The sequence below is a fragment of the Ptychodera flava genome, chromosome 13, assembly GCF_041260155.1.
Source record: "Ptychodera flava strain L36383 chromosome 13, AS_Pfla_20210202, whole genome shotgun sequence".
Lineage (NCBI taxonomy): Eukaryota > Metazoa > Hemichordata > Enteropneusta > Ptychoderidae > Ptychodera > Ptychodera flava.
The window spans coordinates 37,735,806-37,759,599 of NC_091940.1; the positions used below are offsets into that span (position 1 = coordinate 37,735,806).

Consider the following 23,794-nt stretch of genomic DNA (forward strand, 5'->3'; position numbering starts at 1 on the left):
TCTCAAAAGTGAGAATCTAAACTATGAAATATGGTTTTTTTTATTGCTTTTGATACCCAAAAGAGCATAGAAATCTCTTATACTTTGAATCAGCCATCCTGCATATTTCTAACATTCATCAAAACCTCATTTCTGTTCCACAACTCATAAAACAGTCCACAATGCAGGATTGGTGTACATTCCAAAACTACATATATGAAAGACCCCTAAAATCAATTAGTTAAAAAGGGGGGTTAGAAATTTCCCAAAACCATATAACCTCCGCTCCGTTTGGCTCCATTTTTCCGAATTGGAACCTTGGAACCAGTCTATGTATCGGTACCAAATATCAACGCAGTCTGTTCAGCAGTTTTTGACTTTTTGTCGTTTACGGAAATGGACGACATCAAACACCGGTTGAAACCACCTCTATATCACAACTTCCAGTTGTGATAAAAACCAGGGCATTCTAATGCGTGTACGTAGCGTCCAACCAATTTATTGAAAATTGAAAATTGAAATCACCTTCAAAATGCAATTTTCATTTGAATGAAATAACAACCAATTTTTAATATTCGTTTTTGCAGACAAAATTTTTATTTTACCGATTTTTTGGTACGGTTTTCGCGGCCAATCAATTCCCAAAAATATTAAACAGCCTTTTGGCATAGAAAGCAACATTTGAAATGTTTCAAATCGAAAATTATTTTTCATTTTTATCTTCGTTAAAAAAAACCGATTGACGACCCGTTTTAAATAAAGCTTCTGCTATTTCATTATTAATGAAACATAATTCTGTTTCGCCTTCTTTATATTTTGAATCCGAAAAGCAATTTTCAGTAAACACAAATGAAGCTTTAATCAATTAATTATGTTTCATTCATAAAATTTGAAGACACAAGTTCGGGTTTACTTTTATTGAACGTTCCTTGTTTCATATTTTGAATTTAATTTATTTTTAAAAATGATGTTGCCATTCTCAACAAAGCATAAAAATAACTTAAAGTCTTCAACTTTATTCTATCTTAACATAACAAAAATGGTATTTCTTCCGATTTTGTAAAATATAAAATAGGCTATAGGATAATTTTGACATTTGAAGGAGAACAAAAATGATGAGAATCGAAACTTGTTAATACTAAATCATGTACAACTAATTTAAAATGAATTCGCTGTTCATTTTGTTACTTGCAAAAATTGAAAATTGAAAATGGTAAGTTTCAACCATTTTCATTTTTTTGAAAATGGTCGAAAAACGACTTACATGTTATTTCAATTTCTTTGCTGTTCCTGGCCCTCTACCGGCCAGTGGGCGAGCAGCGATGCGTGCGAGATTTTCGGCTTCCGTCACCGCAAGAACTGCGGTAAATTAAAATGGAGTTGTCTTCCTTAGTCTCTGAAGGGTTTTTGCGGCAAATGGTTGTTTTTGAAGGTAAAACACACCGCGAGATAGCATGTACTTTGAAAGACTTGTTTCCTGATCATAATCTGTCAGGATTAAGCGAGAGATCAGTGCGCAGATTTTGTGAAATACATGAAATTAAGCGACGTCGACGCCACACGCCGAACAATGACCAATGATTAGTACAACATATACTGTTAACATAACGGGCACTAGCAACGCTCAAAATATGCCCTTAAACAAAAATCCTTATAAGCGTCCAGAAACTCCGGTCGATGCTGGGTCATGTTAATTACAATATGACACCACACACCGGATCGCTCACTATAGTCAGTCAATAGAGTGGCTAACTCTCTGAACTCTCTCAATAACGAATCTGGCTTCTCCTCCTCGAGGACGAAGATGACTTCATCACACAACCAAGCGGAGGGGATGCAAAACAAGAGAGCGACTGATGAAGGAACCCCATTTTTGGTTCCGAAACACCGTTAAGACGAATCACTCAATCAACAAACCGGTTTACCGGGAACCCAGATTACATGACTAGGGTCAAATTCACGTGCCGCGTGCCAGGGACTCCTGAGAAATTGTAGGGAGGGAGGGCCTAATTAAAAAGTATACAGAATCTAGGAATTGCGTTAGTTTATACATGCCCGTAGTATATTCAGGCAACACCACAATACCCATCTCAACACTACCTTTGTTGCGCCAAACTTACATAAGTCGGGGATTGAAATTGATTAGATGGAATAAAGTCTTTAGAGTTTGACCAATTTCGACACCTCTAGGCCTACATGCAGAGTCTCTGGTAAGCGTCACAGTGGTTAACTGGAAGTACATTTGTTTACGCATGGAGGTATAAAGTGAGAGTCGTCTTTTGCCCGTGATTAGGACACCAAGACTGGCCAAGACTGTATCGTGTTTCGAATAAATGTTCACCTGGCCTGACACGAGTATGCCTATCGCGTTCATGTTAGGCCTGCCCGCAGCCTATGTGTTTGTGGTGGGACTGTGGTTTACTTGCACGCGTGCGAAATACAGCGTTTTGGTAACATTTTGATTGATACAAGTTGGCAGGGTGGTGGACTTGTCCACAAAATAAACCTGTTTGCAACATTTTTATTGATACCTGTCAATAGGCTTACGCCCATACCAGTCACAGTTCGATAGACACCATAGGACCTAGATATTTGCAATATAGCAACCTTAACATATGGTCTTCAAAATCAATGTACGGAATTTTGATTGATCAATTTTTTATGTTACAAATTTACGTGCAGTGTGATTTTGAAAAATACTGGCCTCCCTCCCTATAATTTCTCTTGAGTCCCTTTCTGCATATGCACGCTGGTCATTCGCTGGTCCCCAGTTCATGCATTTAGAAGGCGGCGTTGAAGCCCGAATGGTGATTTGTTCATGAAAATGAATCAATGAATTAAATTGGAGTGAAAATTCACCTACTTCTGGCTCGCGGCGCGTGCGTGGCACGTGAATTAGGCTTACCCCGATTCACCGGTGTCTCGCCATGTATTCCACACAAAATAAATGCAATGATCCTTTTATTCACCACATCGTAATACTAAACAATCTTGGTAGAGCCAATGTGTGGAGTAGTCCTACGAGTATGGCGAGAGTGTCCGGCTTTGGCTACGCCGTGGGAGGCGGCGTAGCCAAAGCCGGACACTCTCGCCATACTCGTACGGCCAATGTTCAGAGTTGCCCTCAATTTCCTTTATATCGTCTTCGGTGGCCAGTCTTCCGCAGCACATGCAGTGAGCGCGGTCCGAGCAAGTATGCGTTGCGGAAACTGGAAGTCTCGTACGCATTGATGCTGCTCACCCACTGGCCGGTAGAGGGCCGGGAACAGCAATACAAATGAGTCGTCTTTCGACCATTTTCAAAAAAATGAAAAAGGTTGAAACTTACAATTTTCAATTTTCAATTTCTAATTTTCGCACGCACCAAAGTAAAATTGCAAATTTCTCTTAAATCGGTAAGACATGATTTTATTTCAAAGAGTTTCCTTTCTCTTCATTTCGTTTTTCATCAAATACATACAATGTCCCGTAATAACTTTTACGAATCTTGAAAATAGTACTATTTTTTTATTTTAAGATTAGGTAATATTTTGATACTGGTAATGACTTTTTTTTGCTTTGTTGAAAATGAAAACATCATTTTAGGATACAAATTATAATATGAAAACAAGCAACTTTCCTTAAAAACACGTGATTTTGAAATTTAAGAAATAAAATAGAATTAATAGATTAAATTTCATTTTGTTTTCACTGATAATTGCATTTCGGATTCAAAATATGAACAAGGCGTAACAGAGTTATGTTTCATTAATAACCAAATAATAGAAGCTTTATTAAAATTGGTCTGTCAATTGGTATTTTCAATTAAGATGAATATGGAAAATAAAATTATATTTCAATCATTAAAATAACGCTTTTTGTGCTAAAATGCATTTTAATATTTTTGAGAATTGATTGGCCGCGAAAACCGTACCAAAAAATCGGTAAAATAAAAATTTTGTTTGCAAAAACGAATATTAAAAATTGGTTGTTATTTCATTCAAATGAAAATTGCATTTTAAAGGTGATTTCAATTTTCAATTTTCAATAAAATGGTTGGACGCTACGTACACGCATTCATTCTATAGACTGGCTGAGAATTATGTGTTAGTTTCATTTACCTTTGGCAACAAAGCTACAAGACCAAATTCCAAGAGAAATGTCTTTTCAAATGCTGTTTTACTTTCTGAACTTGCTTTACCATGTGAATATTGCCAATTGCTTTGTTGGATCAATCCTGACAGAAATCACATAAACATTGAAATGGGAATACTAGGATTAACAGTTAAACACAAAAGAACAATTGTTTGATCAATTAAATGTTTTCACATTTTCTTTTAACCTATAAAATGGTATGGGCACAATCTTGTTTCACAATAACAAAAATCAAAACTGCATAATACAAAATAGAATAAAAACTCACCAAAGCAGCTCTTGCCATCGCCATAGAAACCTTTATAACACTGACAGAAGTATGAGCCAATGTAATTTCCACATCTTGCGTAGTCGTCACAATCATGCGTTCCAGTTTCACATTCATCAATGTCTGTCAGGATAATATCAATGTTGAACTATTACCTTATGGTAACAACAAATTAAATAATGTTCGTAGATAGAGTTTAATGTAATGATATCCTTATGAGTAAGAATTAATTTTGGAAGAGATTTGTCAGAATTTAGGGTTGTTTACTTCAATGTTTCATTTTTCAACGCTTGACAGAATTCAATCACTAAAAATTTCAACATATCCATGTGTACAAGAGCCGGTGTTTACCATAACTCATGTCAGCTTATTGAATGTTAGTTGCACAGGATAATTTCAATAGTCCACCATTTTGAATGCCCACCAAAGTGAAAAGGAATGTATCTTTAAAATAAATATCGGGTGAGGGGGGCTACAAATGCCTTTAATAGATGATGTTAAAGTAGTGTATTTCATACAATAACTAGAACAAATGTCAAAAATACACTGAAATGACATTTTTGAAAGAAATAAAAGGAACAAACTAACAACCAAAGAATACACACAGGACATTTTTGATGGCAACAAGTACAAAGACTACTGTGCAGAGTTGGTAATAGCATACCTTCACATACTGTGCCATTTCCTTGGTAACCTTCAGGACAGACACATTCAAAGGAGCCAGGGTTGTTTTGACATTCAGCTACACTTGGACATGCGCCCTCATCTTCACATTCATCAACATCTGAAATTAACAATATATTAACATATGAATGAATGAACCCACAGACAACTATCAGTCTACTCACAACATTACATTTCTGTCAAACCTTGGAATATAGATACACACTTAACCTTGCAGGCTGTAACACCATAGATGGGCAAGTTCACCTGAAGTCTGAAACCGTATGTCCATAATCATAACTTGATCCTAGCAATGCTGAAACACTCAACTGCATGCATTTCTGTATATAATCAAAATAAGGACGAGTGTTCTATTATTTTATAGTTTTGGCAATGCCAGTGAATTTGTAGATGTAGAAAGCATCAGGGAACACAATACTGGATAATCAGATACATTATCAGTAATAATTTTGGCAGATGATGTCACAAAATTCACTGGTACTGACAAAGCTACCATAAAATTTGCAATAAAAGGGCACATTGGTGTGATTGTGGAGTTAATAAAGTTGACGACGTCAAGAGTTCAAGGTCAAAAGTACCAGCTGAGATGTGTAGATTGAGAAGTACTTTACCTTCACAGCCATCAAATGTTTCAACGTATCCTTCATCACAAACACAAATAAAACTTCCAAGAGTGTTCTCACAGAATGAACCAGTTGAACAAACTCCACCATCCAAGCATTCATCGATGTCTGTGAGAGAGAAATAGAAAACGTCAGCATTGTTGCGATCTAGGCTCTCTCCATCTGAACACAATAAACAAGAGGAGCTGTAGGGCTATGCATCACAGACAAACTCAACAAAGTTCTTATGAAACCAACTGGACGTGGAGATATCTGTAAGCTGTCAGAAAAAACTAAAGTGTGGGGGAATTAAGTAATTAAATCAGCCATTCTAGTAATTAAACTGTGTATTGATTGAGAAACAGCTACATTCAGAAATTACTGGCTATGAAAATTTTAATGATCATGTTTCTCAAGCACTATAATTAGCAACTTGACTTGTCGATAACAAATTCGGAAAGAGTTCTGTAAGGCCCCTCCCACCAAGATATTTTTTCATAGGTAGGATATACAACACTTTTAAGTATGCTAACCCTAATATTACCCCAACCTTAATTCTAAACCCCTCCAATAGTAGTATTTGATTTGCTTCTTGTGCAAGGAAAGTCTGTGATTAAAGTGATTTTTTGGGGTGGGGTGGGGCATACAGGAACTCTTAAGCTTGCCGCAAATTCATGGAGATCATTATATTTTTCTTACTGCTTGCAGTTCTCAGAATTTGAACAAGATAGTGAGTCACTGACCTAGCTTACCATAAAAATATATATATGCAGAATTAACAACCTACCTTGACAAAACACATCTTCTCTGTAAAACCCTTCAAAGCATTGACACGCATACGACCCAGGTGTATTCCGACAGAGTGCGTATTTGCCACACAGTATGTGAAGAAGTTCAGTGAACTCACACTCATTCACGTCTACATTGTGAAGAAATGGGTACGAAAAATCATTGGTGAGGTACGTTTTACAAAATGGAGGGCCAATAGTTGATGCAACAAAAGTTCCTCGGCCCGGGTCAAGGCTACATGAGGCGAAAAGGGGACTCAAAACTGAGGTAGATACGTGTATATACTTCAAACAGACATATGCCCCTTCTCAGTGGTTCATGCATACATTAAACATACATATCTACATCAAATATTATATAGACCCTGACGCCCGCTCTGACTTCGTTCCTCATGGCGGGGTACCAATCACTGCTTCGCATGCTTGGAAAATACGTTGGCGATCCAGGTTTACATACTAGTAATTTAGATGGCCAAAATGACAGGCCATCATTTGATACAGCGTTATAGTGGAGTTATTGGCCTGCATTATTATAACACTTTTTGGGTATAAAGACGCTCTCGTTTTTTCTGGCTATGCGGCGATACAGCTCACAGCTAGAGCTTGAACAGAAACCTGGACACTATCACGATACAGCTTCAGTGCAAGAACGTTTTCAGAACAGCGCCCTCAAGTATATCAAACAGAACCAGGCCGGTATGAGAACAAATTATCCAAGATGGAGATAAAATTACTTTCTGTTGTGGCACCAACAACGGAGCACTTCATAGTTACTAGCTACCGTAAAAAGATCTTTAAGGCAATGTTTTTGCTTTGTATGTTAAATAATAAACAATTATAAGCGCCAGGCCCAAAGGGGTGACGGTTACTTTATTCAATTTTACCTACCTTCGCAATTACCGTTTAGTCCGTCGATAAATCCATCATGGCAAGTGCATCGATATGACCCATCGTTGTTCACACACGTCGCATCTGCGCCACACGGTGTATCTAGTGTTGCACATTCATTGATATCTGACCATGAAAAATAATCGGGGTTAATGTCAGGGTCATCGACCACAGAGGTGAAATGACTTCATCGAGAAAAAAACACATTCTCGACTTTTCTTGGCAGGCAGCATTTGAAATTTGACTTTTTAATTGTGTTTTTCCCTCAACTGTCTCATAATTTTATGAAACTAAGCGCGCGTAGAGTCATAGTCTGTGTAAACGACGGGATAAAAATATACACCACATAGGCCTATTCGTATTTAACAGAATTCAAAATGAATGAGATTAAAATATTTTATGCCGATTGTGCAACAAATAAAAAAGTAAAGTTAACAAAAACGTCTTCTGGCTGGTTAGTTTCGTGAAACTAACGTATTTGACAACACGTGAGCTTAAATTCACTTCAGGCTTTGTACTAGAAATCACAGCATTACGCAGCACTTGCTGTACATCGAGTACCAACAGTTTGAAAACAAACAACCAAAACCAGATGGTAGACAAAAATCAAGCAAACAGTAAAAAGATCGTTATTCCGACAACGGCGTCTTTCCCATTTATTTTTCGTCTTCATTTCTTTACCTTCGATGCTCATAAATTTTAAACATATTTTGATCTGATGAAGTTGAAGGACATCAGCGACAAACAACTCTACAACACTCGCAATTTGCCATGGCTTTCGCAAAAAAAAATATTTTAATGCCAGGCCAGCTTCTGGTCTAGAACAGAGCACCTAAGTCTGAATAATTAACAATACAATGTTTACTTCTCAGCGCGACTGTCAATTTAAATCGTAAATTTTTCCGAGTTTTTGATAAATAATTATAGATTGGGACATAATCACGTGTATGGCTTGTATCAAGGGTCATAAGATAAACAAACTGTGAAGTTACGTATGCTAGAGGTACAGGCTAAAACATAGTTAAACATTGAAAAACATTAATGGCATGTCTCAAGATAATAGTATCAAAACAACAACGGAAACGATCTTGTTCTTGGGTCAAAGGTCAAGGTAACTATTAAACGTCCGATCACCTTTATCTAGCGGAAATTGGTTTACCAACGTACGGATGCAAGTACTCTGCGAGTTTGAGAAATCGTATCTAGCATTCTGCAAACGACACTTCCACTCCGACAAATCAACTTTGAATTAAATTTCAACCATTAACGACACACCTTCACAAAGTCTGTGTCAGCATTAGTGCATCTGCTGATTTATTCAACACTGAAGTGTTCACGACGCCGAAAGGACAAGACTCATCGCAGTGGTTTTTTACTTTGTTCGTGCCAAAAAAGATATGGAGCAGACTCAAAAATGTATTTAATTGACAAGAATATGATCTTCTTACTCATATTGACATACCTTCACAAGTTCCATCTTCTAATTCTTGGAATCCATCTTTGCATTGACATTGGTAAGATCCAAAAGAGTTTAAACACAATGCATGTAACCCACACGCCGCTATGGGATCTATACATTCATCGGTATCTGTGATATTATGATAAAAAGTGATATGAAAACGAGAGTTATATATATATATATATATATATATATATATATATATATATATATATATATATATATATATATATATATATATATGTGTGTGTGTGTGTGTGTGTGTGTGTGTGTGTGTGTGTGTGTGTGTGTGTATGTATGTATGTATGTATATGTATGTATGTATGTATGTTTTATATGTATGTATGTATGTATGTATAAAGTAACTACGAACCAATTGTGTGTCAACTAGGGGATTGTGTGGTCGTTTCTAGCGATATTGAAGACTAGATTTTACCATGTTATATATAGTATGTATGTTCAATCCATCAACCCCGATTTCATTATTAAAGACAGTGTGACCTTGGACTGGGATGAAATTTGAGCTCCGGTGGGGAAGTTAGTCTGTGTCGGAAATTTGTTCGAACTTTCAACGGCAAAATGTTGGCTTGTCAAACTATAAATAAAACCCGGCAGCACGTTTCCGTTTCTATAGTTTAGGCGGGACATCCTAATCAACATTCAGCGTGGAACTTCCATACCTAACTACTTTTCGATCTTGGAAGGGACGTTATAATATTCTGTTGAGCAAAACTTGTGAAAAAATATTGGAGTCTTGCAGTTTTTGCCAAAAAGGACTCAATGGCAAAAAAACCACAAAAAAAACAATCAATTGCCGATCATTGAGAAACGAGGTGAATTCTTAGGGTAAATATGTTTGTATGTTCTGCAAACTTCGGGAAAAATAAGTCAGACACCGGAACTCGAAAAATACGCTATTCTTCATCTGACCACTTCCTCTAAGACATGATGGCGTGTTCCACACCGTTTGCAATGCAATACCTCCGCATGTTTTGTCGTCGGCCATCAGTTGAAACCCATTTGGACATGCGCACTCGCGAGTGTCGTCGAAGGGGAGGCATATGTCCGAACAGCCTCCATTGCTGATTCCACAGGGGTCGTATAAATCAGGTGAAATGGTGGGTGATTGGAAAAAGGACTCGACAATATCTGTAAAGAAAAAATATGACACTGAATAGTTACATAGTTTGCAAATGACAAAACAGCAATTATGGTATTTTCTCCAGACACTCATTTCAAGTTCCGCTTGCCATAACTGTTTATGTATTTCTATTATTTTTAGTTTGTCTGCGGAAAAAATTTGTTATACAACTCCTAAATTCACGTCGCAATGCTTTATATTTGGTAATGCCCAACGCTTGTGTTGACAACTCTATTTTAATCCCAACCACAATTCTGAACAATTAACATCTGTAACATTGCATATACAACGGTCCCTCCACAACTTATGTTTTGTGGAGGGACCGTGCACTGTGATATAGCACGCACCATATTGTGTTGTTGAGGCTAAAGCTTCGTATTTCAACAAACTTTGTTAAAGAATTAGAAAACGTGTCTGGGCAGCAGTGATGAAATTGCTATCAAACGTTATAGATACAGTCCTTTAGTGACCGTTCTATATTCGGTCGGAGCCGGGGAACTGGCCACATTTCGCATTTTATGACAGGTAAGATGACGCGGACGAGATTGCTAGTCTCCGTTCAGACTGTTGGTTTACGCGAGAGGTATCGCTATTGGACGTAAGGTATCGCTTGCTTTCCCAATACCCTACCTATAACAACAGTGAGCGGTGATATTTTACCGATTTTTCGATAATCAGTCATTACTTGATCACCGATTGCCCCTGGACTTAAACATCTTCATTGCGAAACTCGGTATCACAGATTAAGTCCTCCTAGCATCATCAATTTTATGATTTATGTGATATATGTTTCACTTATTTGCAACTTATAGAATGGGCATGCTTGATCTATAGAGGGATGGGATTTCATGCAATGTGGTTGGTGTCAATCCGGGGATAAGCCCTTACAATTAGTCCGTGCACTTCATTATCATAATATGACTGTACAATGTGTATCGTAAAGTTTTCGAGATCCACCCGTAACATTTTAATTTGTTCTCATTTCTTGGTATCTTCCGACAGAAGTTAGAACTGCGTCTTCCCGTTCGAATTTTCTTGTCCATAATTTCTTGGTATATGTGTTGACATCGAACATTCGATTACTGCCGGGTATTTAATTTGACAAAACGTTTCTCTCTGCATTGATTATATTCATGAACATCCAAGCATACAATGAAATGTTGTTGGTGTCATTTTCCTTTCATACAGATAGGTTTTACAGAATGGAGTGGAAGCAACTTTGCAGTAATGAACGACGAATAACAGGAAAACAAAATTGGGTTTATGTTTGATGTTAGAGAGATAGAAGTTAACTTACTTCCCGGCAGTTTACGTGCAAGCGGATGCAGTACCGTATATTTGAAGGAAGTTGAAGGCGGTATTCATTGCCAAAGCCAGGACCCTGGCGTGACAGTTCGTCCCCGGTCAATGGCCATGCTTAAACTCCAGCCAAAGATTATGTAATATTTTATCTACTGTAAGCAGATTACTCTAATCTAGTCGCTTGTATTACATACATGTGTCCCACTGGAAAATTTAGTGTTCTGCTGCAATAAACTGAACGGTGTGTTAAAGGGCAATGCTGTAACGTTTGTTAATTGTTTTTGTTAATTTTATTCTTGAAGACACAAAGCATATTTTTGTTCTTCTTCCTAAAGCATGTTGAGATAGAAAGGATTAGCCTTGACAATAGAGTTCATTGTATGCAATCTTATCTCGATTATTGTTGACAAATGAATTTTACTCCGTACTAAACCGCTCATATAAATACCGTGGCATACACATACAGGCATTACTGACAAGTTAAACGTCAAACATTCCTTTGTGACTTTTTTAGTAAAAACGAAACTGTAAAAGTTACCTGACCCGATGTCCGACCCATTGATGGCGTCATTTCCGTCACTTTCAATAGCCATGATGATATTTTCGATATCTGTGTCGTTGCTATTAAGTGGCTAAAAACAAAATAATTATTGACGACAACGAATTACTTAAAGAAGCAATACATTTAATTTAACGCTGTATATCTTACTTTCTGCTAACACCTATAAAAATGTCAGAAAGGTATGATTTGGCAGCTGACCAGGATTCCAATATCTTCTAGTACTACTGCTGAATTTATCTCTGCAAAAATGGTATTTCCGAAATATCCTGTCGATAAACAAAGTTTTGCGGTCGCTGTTTAAGACAGAATGGCCATGGGTCATATCGGATAATTTTTTTCATTTAATATAATTAGAAAAAAAGTCGACTTACAATTATATGCCAATGAATATCTAAAAGATTACATTTATTCTTCAAAGTAATTGAAGACAAAATTACCAAATTTATTTACCAATTTTGCCGGTTATAAAGAAAGTCTCATAAAATGCTGAATCTTGGTTAGGCAACCCGACTGTATGATAAGTGTTTTTGTCTGCATGGAAAATCAATGTAAGACAGTAAGGATACAGCTCCGAGGAAAATGTCGTCTCGCCTCAGTATAAACAATTTACACTTCTAGAAACTAAAAGATATGGTCAACAAGTGGTTACTCGGAAACACTTGAATTTGCTGTAATCTGCCCCCCCCCCCCCCCCCGGTCGCCAACCTCGAACGTTAACAGTCTTCTAACATTACAGCAATAAAATGTGGATTAGTTTGCGGATAAAATACATATGTGACATGAGATATTATATAATGCGTTGAGAATGTCGTCTCATACAGTGGTACATTCACTGGACTTGCAGCTTACCAAATCGTCTGGATCTGGAAGTACAGCGTTGTCTACATCGCTACCTTGACTTGTCTGACACGTGACTTGGTTTGAAAAACCAGCCAGGATAGCGAGCAGTACAAATACCCTGTGAAAAAAGAAAACTTTTGAACATTTTCTCATCCTCTAAGTCAGGGATTTAACCGCCAGAAAAGTGTTTCATATTCAATGCAAACATGCTGTCAAAACAGAGACTATCACAAGCTACACTGTTATCTGCGTATGGAAGGCAGGAAACAAACTGGAGAGGCTCGGTCCCTGGGATTAAAAGTTTCCCCTTTAATTAATTGAAATGTTTTGCGTTTACTGTGCAATGAACAACTGTGGTCAGAAGCAATGTCTGTCTCGGACTCTGACGCTGATATCGCAGATTACAAATATTTGGACAAACTCTCCAGCTGTATAGCATAAGTAACCGCAAAAGGTCATTGGGATCACTTCATGTAATTTGTGGTAGCGGTGTAGACTTCCTTCACAGAACCAAGCTTGAGTAACGAGTAAAACATCTGTGAAAACTGCATATTTTACATCCGTGGGAATTTGATCAGCTTCTGTGTTGTCTGTTATATAAAAAGTCGATTTAAAACTATTACTCCAAGTGTGCGAAGGTTAGAAGATACCTTTCTTGCCAAGTTTAAACGAGATACGGTACGATAACCTTTCAAACGTTATCAAACCCACGCACACCATTAATCCGTCATTGACTTAGACTCACTCAGTTGCCTAAGTTCAAGTACAGATACAAGAAATGGATTCCACCGAGATGTTCAGCTTGGCAAAGAATCTGAGCGTTCGAATACTGTCTTGCTCACCTGTGTTGTAGCATCATATCAAATCCAACCGTGTCAAGCAGTTGTACTTTCTTTGTCTTCTTCCCGACTTCTGTTTCGTCACAGCCGGGATTTCAAGGCATCAGCGTTCTCTGTGACTGTTACGCATGTGCAGTGAGGTTAGTTTACAAGTTCCAAGCTGAGATAGCATGTGCAAACAACATAAATTTAATCGCATTGCCAGCACGGGAAGTCACGCCAGGCATACCGGAATTTTGATATCCTTCAGATGTGAACCCTTCCTAAAATGTACGTGTTTGACCAAAAGAGTAGGGTACATTCAAACCAAAGTCTGTGACGAACAATAAGGCTATGGAACTTAAAAGTACTTAGAATAAGCCTGATAGTTTTCCCGAATGTCTATCAGTTTGTCAGTTTATATGCACATTTGCACTGTAGACTGCGAGATTCCAGGCGTATATGGGGTACTCCGCCAACCGTCCCGACCCTTGGTCCGAGATGGCGAAGCAATCTTTCAGCCCTGTTCACCAAGGTCTAAAATCGACATATGGGCGCCACTATACTTCTATGATGTACCGCTTTGTTTTGTTGTTGATGCTGTTACTGTCTATACAATTATTGCTATCAGAAGTAGTTACAATAGTTTTAAGGAACTAACATTGTTTTATTCATGAATTGACCCTATTGTAATTAGTAATTACGATAAGCATTTATAAAATATGTACGTTTAGTCATAGACCCTCGAGAAAAACGTTTCTCGAGGGTCTATGGGTTAGTAAAGGACAAATCATCATGATAGATAAGATAATTCTCAAGAAGAGAAATGAAAATGAGCAAAATTCAAGAAAAATAAATAGACACAGTGTAAACGATAAAAAACAATTCAAAGCTCATGATATCAAGACTTACATTTCAAAGTAATCATGAAAATTCACTCCTCGGAGAATGTTGTTGTTGTTGTTATTAAATTCTCATGGTGCCAAATTGTTTATCTTCGGGCGAATCACTCAACTGATTCGTTCGAAAGCAACGCGTTTTAAAGGCAGATTATTCGATCGCAGACTCTTATTCAGTGAAATTTCCGCGCAATTGTTACTAACACCATACATGTATTATTGCCACTACCTCAATCATTGCACTAAACGGAAGGTGGATCGATGCATACATTTGATTGTCTTCCTTTGTTCTGTAAAATTATCGAACGAAATCTCTTGAAAGCATAGACAATCAGCAATAGCTTTGTTTTGGAATTATTTCGAATAATTTTCACAAATATCCACACGTGAATGGATTTAATCTTAGCTTTATCTGTTAGTTGTCTGAGACACTGCTAACACAATAAGAAAGTCTCTGTGTGTTTATCACCCATACAGCCGGTATTACAGTATGAAACAAATATAAGCTGTGCGATCTTTGCCCCCGCCGGAAGGAATATCTAAAGTTTAACTGGTGCTCTTCTGTTAGTTGAACCTACACCTTTCGCCGCCATGGTGTGGTCCGAAACGTATGTTTATCAATGGTGATTATGGACCTATTTACTAGGAATGGGGGTGAGCAGGTCTGTGAGCCTTCATTATTTCTAGGGAGGAGGCCGATGGAAATCGGGGGGGGGGAGTTTTACAAAGCGGTTATGGAAGGGGATCGAATTTTACAAAAGACAGTTTGAGGGGGTATATTTACAAAATATTTGTATGGAACTATGGCATGACTAAATAGAGCCGAACATTAAAAATGAAATATCTATGGTTTATTTTGTGTGAAGTCTGGGAACAATATAAATAGGGTTCTGTCATCTTCAGTTTCTTGTTCAACTCCAAACAGCAGGATGAAATTGCAAGTGTTCAGCTTCTCAACAAAGGCAATATGTGTATGCAAGTAGCAATGTTATTGTCAATGATTGCATTCAAGTCCGGACTTGAATTTATTTGTCAACACGACCGATGATCGTGCAACATCGGAGGTTAATGTTTTCCATCTATTTACTGAATATTTTAGGACTCTGTGGTGACAAGGTTACTCTGCCCCACGGGTAGAGTCGCCATGGTGGGGAGTAGAAACTGAAACAAGAAACTGGGGTTAATGGACACAGATCAAAATTCTAAAATATAGCCAAAAGTTACGTAGAGTGTCATGTATAGCACATGCTGTGCTAAGATTGCTAGGAAAGGTCGATCCATTTCGCCTCCAGTTCAGCCAGACTCGACATCAGAGAAGGTAACAATTATGTGAAAAGTTCATTGACTTCGATTTTTGATTTGTCAGATATTAGTAACTTCTGAATGGACTTGGAAACTTAAAGAGACGAATCGTTTAATCGAAATTGGTGAAATATTTTTTGAAACATCGTGCGACTGCCGTATTTCCAACAATGCTTCTACATATGTGCAGCGTTGTGCGTCATCGGGACAGTCTGGCATATCAGTGGATGTTCTGATGCGAGTCACCAGCTCTTGAAGATAAAGTCAATTACACAGTGCAATCTGCATCCATCATTCCGCTGTACAAAGATTTGGGGTTCAGCACAGCCTATGCCAATCCAGACCAACCATGAGAGTACCCGTAATTTTCACCTACTAAGGGACTGGACAGAAATTTCGGAAGGGGATAGGGTCGGTGTTTTTGGGTTTGGGTCGCAATTTTTTGCGCAATCATTTTGAAGGGTCAATAAATTTCACGCATGCCTATGGGAGAGGGTCATCATTGTTTGCGCAACTATCGCAACTGTAAGAAGGCAAGATGTGGCCGATATAGTGCTTCGCCCAAATTATCAAATCACAGTACATTGGAATCTATTGGCCAAACAATTAACAATTCCCCCACATAACAAGCTATATCTGTACATTTATATGTGTTTGATAATTTATGTAAATGTACTTTGTTTGAAGTAGGAGTAAAACGTACATGTGTGTACAAGAATTTGAGTTTTGGATTCTGTCAAAAATGTTGGTTCACTATACATGAGAGTCTTTGAGGAAACTATGAACATTTTTTCAATATCAAAGTAGCTAATTCTGTATATTTATAGATGCTTGATAATTGATGTTAATGTTAATGTACTCAGTGTGTACTTGACTAGAATAGATTGGTTACAAGTGGATGTATGTGCAAAAAATGTGATTTTGGAATTTCACCGAAATGTTGAGTCACTCTACATGGGAGTCTATGAGGAAACTATGAATAATTGTTTTCCAATACAAACTAGCTAAATCTGTGCTTTTATAAATGCTTGACAGTTGATATCAATGTACGTGATGAAAATAGGGTGTTTGAAAGAGCAGATGTGAACAACAAATATGATATTGGAATTTCACCCAAAAATATTAATTCACTTCTCATGGTAGTCTAAGGGTAACTATTATATATTTTCCGACCACCACCAAACTTGCTATATGTGTGAATTTATATGTATATGTTGTTAAAATTGATGTGTAGGCTGTAAATAAGTTTCTTGCCAAACAATAATAGTGCTTTCTGTACAATTACAAGCCCACTATAAATGAAGGTAAACATTAGAGCTTTTGTCCCATTCGATTTTGAATGGACCAATGGTAGTTGACAAAATTATTTATTGTGATTTGTGATCTCGTTTTTCATCGACTTGCTTGAAAACTCGCATAAAAGTGATTATTTCTTAAGGTTAAAAGAATTCTTTGAAAGTTTAAAGGTCAAATGAGATATCATATGACAATTAGAATATTATTGATACTGAGTATGGCATGCAGGGGGAGGGTCACAATTTTTTGCGCATGAAAATCGGGGAGGGTCACCCTTTTTCTTGCTAATACTTTTGAAGGGTCACTATTTTTCACGTAATGTCATTTTGAAAAACACCTACCCCCCCCCCCACCTCTCGTAATTTCTGTCCAGTCCCTCATGCCAGCAATAGACTACCATTTTCCCTTATTTGTTTTTTTGCATAGACAGACACCCTTGCGCTCGACTGAAGAAGCGCGAAGCAAGGTTATCATGAATGAATTTCATGAAAAATCTGAATACGGTGATGCGTGATTATAATTAGTGACCAAGGCTGGCATTTAGCAAGTCGTCGACACGATGTGCGCAGAGCAAGCGCGACCCAACATCACCGTATTCACAGTACTAGTGTATTCATTGCCATCACGGTGCTCTTGCATCATGTTGTCCCTGTGCCAGTTTAGTCGAATGCCCGTTGCAATGAAAACCACTGTCAGTGATGAGAATTACACATCACCTCACCAATGGCACATGTGGATCAAACTACCATTGTACGCAAGGGTTAGCAAACGGCATTTGAGATTACCCGTGATTTAATGTTGTTTGTGCACACAGATATTGCTTCATGAAGTAAGACAAAAAGTCTTTGAATACAGAAATTCACACACAGGAGTGTGACATGTCGACAACGTAGTTTGTTATGTAGGTCATTTACCCCACACTCATCATGACCTGAGTTCAATTAGTCTAGAACATTCTCAAGGTCACTGCCCTTAATGACCTCACAACCTTGAATTCATTAGTCATGTTTGGAATGTTCTGGAAAGTTGATTAGTTGTGTAAGAGAGATAATTTTAGAACAGTAATTAGCATGTCAATAAAAGTTCTAGATTGTTCTTATATGCCTTTATAAAAGGGACGTGCACAGCTCCCAGTCAGACTTTTGGGATCGTGTCTCTTGTGTGTTACTAAACTCCAGCAGTAGTCATTCTCAAGACTTTTCAAGACCTTCACTGCCAACGCTGGATTTATACTGTGGACTTTGTGCAGTTTCAAGCCTGCAAGCCAAAGGACTGTTCATTCATCCGACTGACTGTTACAACTCTGAGACTGGAGCTCTGCCGTCCCAGCTGAGATAAGTAGTCTGTACACTTTTAAAGCTTGTACTCTATCCCTGACTTAGCAATTAGTTTTATTTTTGTAATAAATTCTGTTTAAACGTTATTTGCTGAGTTCACCCTTTTGTTCGTTTTCCTCTGCACGTAACAAAATTGGGGGCTCGTCCGGGAGACGAATATTTTGAGCCGTTTGACAACATTTTGCCTACCTTTTCAAAACTACTGTATACTGTGAACTCAGCGAAATTTAATCATGGCGGAATTTAAACCAGACGAATTTATGGATGACCTTGATCAGGACACATTTAATTCCCTCAGAAAAGACAACCTCATAACACTGGCCAATTTCCTTAAAGTAGAAGTTAAAAGATCTATGCGCAAGAGGGAAATACAGTACCGTATTGCCAAACATCTAGTTGATTTAGGCCAATTTGAGGAATCCACCCTGAAAGATTATGAGCCCGAGTCTACCTTTGAACTAAGAAAATTAGAATTAGAAATGCAGACAAATTTGGAGATCAAGAAACTAGAATTACAAATAGAAAAAGAAAAAATACAAATGCAGTTAGAAATGGAAGAAAGACAGAGAGAGAAAGATAGGCAGGAAAGATTAGAAATGAAACGTTTAGAGCTTGGACAGTCAGGAAAATCCTTCCCTTCACACGGTTTTGACATCACTAAGCATTTCAGGTTAGTTCCCCTTTCCAAGAAAAGGATGTTGATAAATATTTCCTTCATTTTGAGAAAATTGCTCAGAGTCTGGATTGGCCTAAGGAGTCCTGGTCTATGCTTTTGCAGAGTGCTTTGGTGGGTAAAGCCAGAGAAATTTACATTCAGTTGTCAGTAGAGCAGGCTTCAAATTATGATTCTGTGAAGGAATTAATTCTCAAGGGCTATGAGTTGGTGCCTGAAGCTTACCGTCAGAAATTTAGGGATTGTGAGAAGGTGAAGGATCAAACTTATGTTGAATTTGCTCGAACAAAAGAACAACTGTTTGATCGTTGGTGTTCTTCCGAAAAGGTCAGTCAGAATTATGACAATTACGACGACAACTTTTTTGATTGAGGAATTTAAAAGGTGCATTCGGAGTGACATCAAGACATTTATCAATGAACAAAAGGCAGATACATTGGAGGTCGCTGCACGTTTGGCCGATGATTATTCATTGACCCACAAATCTTCATTTCTCAGCAAACCATCCCAGTCCTTTTCATACAGAAACAATGCAGGTAAATTTAACTCGTCCTTTCATCCAAGAATTTTTCAAAGGAGAGTAGGAAATCAAATGACAACAGTTCACAAAATTCAAGTAACACTCCCACATCATCAGATCCCAGTCTCAATCTCCTTTCTGACAACAGTTGGTACACTTTCTTGTAATTATTGTAAGAAAGACGGCCATTTAATGTCAGATTGTTTCAAATTGAAAAGAAAACGTGAAGGTCAAAGTGGTCAAAGTGGATCTAAGCCAACCGGCTTTATTTCTTCATCAACTCAATTAGAGTCTAATAATGTGTGCAACACATTTTCTGAGGTTAAACCCCTCTCATCCCAATTAATGAGGTCAAGGTCAATTCTTCTCAAGATAGCATTATGGGTATTTTCGAACCATTTATTCATAATGGTTTTATATCACTTTCTAGTGATTTCTCTTCCGCTACCCTGTCAAAATTTTAAGAGATACCGGGGCTTCCCAGTCTCTTTTGTTGGCAGATACCCTGCCGTTTTCTGAAAAGTCATTTTCAGGTTCTAAAGTTCTTATTAAGGGGTAGATTGTAATGACTACATTCCTGTTCCTCTCCATAATGTCTATTTGTCTTCGGACTTTGTTTCTGGACCTGTGGCTTTAGGTATTAGGCCTTTTTTGCCTTTTGAAGGGATTCACCTTCTTCTTGGAAACGACCTTGCTGGGGACAAGGTCATTACTAATCCACTTGTGACTGATAATCCTAGTTTAGATCAGGATCCAGAGCCAATTGAACAAGAGATACCCGATTTATTTCCTTCATGTGCCATTACTCGAGCCATGTCAAAGAAAACTTCCGAGAATCAAAATACTCTCAAAAATAATGTCACAGATGTTGACTTAAATGACACCTTTCTCAGTCAGGTGTTTGACACGGATCATTCCGTTATCCCTCGTGGATTTGAAACTTCCAGTAAAACTTCTGCTGACCAAAGTCAGACATTTTCTAGATCAAATCTCATTGCAGAACAACACAAAGACCCAGATATTTTGTCTTTGTTTGACAGGGTAGATGATGAAGGTAAAACTTCAGATAGCTCTGTTTCCTATTATACAAAATCTGGTATTCTCATGCGTAAATGGAGACCTCCAGATGTCTTGGTTGATGACGACTGGGCTATAAAACATCAAATTGTGGTTCCAAAGCCCTATCGTGCTGAAATATTGCGCCTGGCCCATGAAACGCCCTGGGCTGGTCATTTGGGAGTAAGGAAAACTTATCATAAAATTCTCAGTCACTTTTATTGGCCTAATCTCAGGCAGGATGTAACACATTTCTGTAAAACTTGTCACACATGTCAGATGGTAGGAAAGCCGAATCAGACCATTCCAAAGGCCCCTTTACAGCCAATTCCTGCATTTCAAGAACCATTTAGTAGGATTCTAATAGACTGTGTTGGGCCCTTACCAAAAACAAGATCAGGAAATGAGTACATGCTGACAATAATGTGTACATCAACTCGGTTCCCGAAGCCATACCACTGAGAAATATAAAGACAAAGACTATAGTGAGAGCTTTAGTCAAATTTTTCACTTTATTCGGCCTCCCTAAATGTGTCCAGTCTGATCAAGGCTCCAACTTTATGTCTGGAATTTTTCAACAAGTAATGGATCAGCTAGGCATTAAACAGTATAGGTCATCCGCCTATCATCCAGAAAGTCAGGGTGCTCTTGAGCGATTTCATCAAACTTTGAAAAACATGATTAGGACCTACTGTTTTGACACAGAGAAGCAGTGGGATGAAGGAATTCATTTTCTGCTCTTTGCTGTTAGAGAGTCAATTCAAGAGTCTCTTGGTTTTAGCCCATTTGAGCTTGTATTTGGACATACAGTCCGTGGCCCACTTAAGCTAGTTAAAGAGAAATTCCTATCAGACGATGATGATTGTCTGAATATTTTGCAATATGTGTCAGATTTTCGTACGAACTCTCTAAAGCATGTGAATTAGCCAGAGAAAATCTTGAGTCATCTCAGCAGTCAATGAAAATCAAATATGATAAAAGCACCTCAAAACGGAAGTTTGAACCAGGTCAAAAAGTTCTTGTTCTACTTCCAATTCCTGGCAAACCACTCCATGCTCGTTACTTTGGGCCATATCTAATCGATAAAAATTGAGTGATTTAAATTACATCATAATAACACCTGACAGGCGAAAACAAAAACAGCTATGTCACATAAATATGCTTAAGCCATATTTGGATAGGGATAATCCTACTAAAACTAAGCCTGTCAGTACAGTCAGTTCTGGCCATTATGAAGATAGTGATACTGAAACTGACTTGAGTGAAAATACTCTAAACTCAAAGCTGGGCTCGGTCAAGCTTCAGAACTCAGAATCCTGGAGAAGCTGGAGTCTACAAGTTGGCACACCTCCAGCCAGAACAACAACAACAGGTGAAAGAACTGCTCCAAGAATATAAACACCTGTTTCAAGATGTTCCAACGAGGACAAACGTCATCTATCACGACGTTGATGTTGGGGACAGTAAGCCTGTAAAACAACATCCATACAGACTGAATCCAACAAAAGCGAAATATCTCCAGGAAGAAGTCAAATACCTGCTGGACAATGACTTTATTGAACCCAGTAAAAGTAACTGGAGTTCGCCGTGCATACTTGTTCCCAAATCAGACCACAGTTATCGTATGTGCACGGACTTTAGGAAGGTCAACACTTTAACAAAGACAGACACTTTCCCAATCCCGAGGATTGATGACTGCATGCGGACCGAGTGGGAAAAGCCAAGTATGTGACGAAATTTGACCTACTGAAGGGATTTTGGCAAGTCCCTCTGACGGATCGTGCTCGTGAAATATCCGCCTTTGTTACACCAGACGGATTGTTCCAGTACAAGGTGATGCCATTCGGAATGAAGAACTCTCCGGCAACGTTCCAACGGATGATCAACGACGTCATATCCGGGCTAGACGGGTGTGCAGCTTACGTTGACGACGTCGTCCTGTATAGTGACACCTGGGAGGAACACATCAAGCTCATGCGGAAGTTCTTTGAGAGACTGAGTAAAGCAATGTTGACTGTCAACCTTGCCAAATCTGAGTTTGGTTGGGCGAGGTGACTTACCTTGGACATACTGTAGGACAGGGTGAGGGTAAAACCTGTTGATGCAAAATCAGTGCCATTTCAAGTTTACCCATACCAAACTGCAAACGACAACTGATGCGCTTTCTCGGTATGGCTGGTTACTACAGAAAATTCTGTCCAAATTTCTCAACAATTACTGAGCTTTGACTAACTTACTTAAAAAGAAAGTAAAGTTTGTTTGGTCAGAGCAATGCCAACAGGCATTTGATACAGTTAAAGCCATACTGCAAAGTGCCCCAGTATTGTCTGCACCAGATTTCACATTGCCATTCAAATTAGCTGTAGATGCTAGTGATACGGCTGCTGGTGCTGTTTTATTGCAAGAGGATAGTCATGGTATAGATCATCCTGTTTGCTATTTTTCACGCAAATTTAACAAATCCCAGAGAAACTACTCTACAATTGAAAAAGAGTGTTTATCTTTGATATTAGCTTTACAGCATTTTGAAGTTTATGTTACTTCTTCAAATCAGCCAATAGTGGTTTATATTGATCACAACCCTCTTGTTTTTCTGCAGAAATTTAAAGGCAAAAATCAGAGATTGCTAAGATGGAGTTTAATGTTACAGGAGTTTAATCTTGACATTAGACATATCAAAGGCAGAGACAATTTAATTGCAGACTGTCTCTCTCGTATTTAGAGTTTATTGTTGTTCACTTTCAAGAAATTTTACTTTAGAGTAAAACAAAATTTGAGTACTTAAATCCTTTTCAAGATTACATTTGTAAAAGAAAGATTTTTCTTTGAAAAATTTTCTTTTTTTGAAGAGGGGGTGTGTTATGTAGGTCATTTACCCCACACTCATCATGACCTGAGTTCATTAGTCTAGAACATTCTCAAGGTCACTGCCCTTAATGACCTCACAACCTTGAATTCAATTAGTCATGTTTGGAATGTTCTGGAAAGTTGATTAGTTGTGTAAGAGAGATAATTTTAGAACAGTAATTAGCATGTCAATAAAAGTTCTAGATTGTTCTTATATGCCTTTATAAAAGGGACGTGCACAGCTCCAGTCAGACTTTTGGGATCGTGTCTCTTGTGTGTTACTAAACTCCAGCAGTAGTCATTCTCAAGACTTTTCAAGACCTTCACTGCCAACGCTGGATTTATACTGTGGACTTTGTGCAGTTTCAAGCCTGCAAGCCAAAGGACTGTTCATTCATC

At 38.0% G+C, this 23,794-nt stretch overlaps 1 protein-coding gene across 1 annotated transcript in view; it reads right to left on the minus strand.

Annotated features, from left to right (window-relative positions):
• LOC139148374 (fibrillin-2-like) overlaps nt 1-13,631 on the minus strand; it is a 27,314-nt gene extending 13,683 nt beyond the window's left edge. Inside the window, exons 1-10 of the mRNA XM_070719800.1 lie at nt 13,490-13,631; nt 12,657-12,765; nt 11,784-11,877; nt 9,784-9,951; nt 8,806-8,931; nt 7,344-7,469; nt 6,455-6,586; nt 5,677-5,796; nt 5,046-5,165; nt 4,382-4,504 (exon numbers count right to left, since the gene is read on the minus strand). Coding sequence (XP_070575901.1) covers nt 4,382-4,504; nt 5,046-5,165; nt 5,677-5,796; nt 6,455-6,586; nt 7,344-7,469; nt 8,806-8,931; nt 9,784-9,951; nt 11,784-11,877; nt 12,657-12,765; nt 13,490-13,506 — 1,135 coding nt within the window. The 5' untranslated portion in view covers nt 13,507-13,631. The remainder of the gene's footprint in view (nt 1-4,381; nt 4,505-5,045; nt 5,166-5,676; nt 5,797-6,454; nt 6,587-7,343; nt 7,470-8,805; nt 8,932-9,783; nt 9,952-11,783; nt 11,878-12,656; nt 12,766-13,489) is intronic.
• Between the last annotated feature and the right edge of the window lie 10,163 nt (nt 13,632-23,794).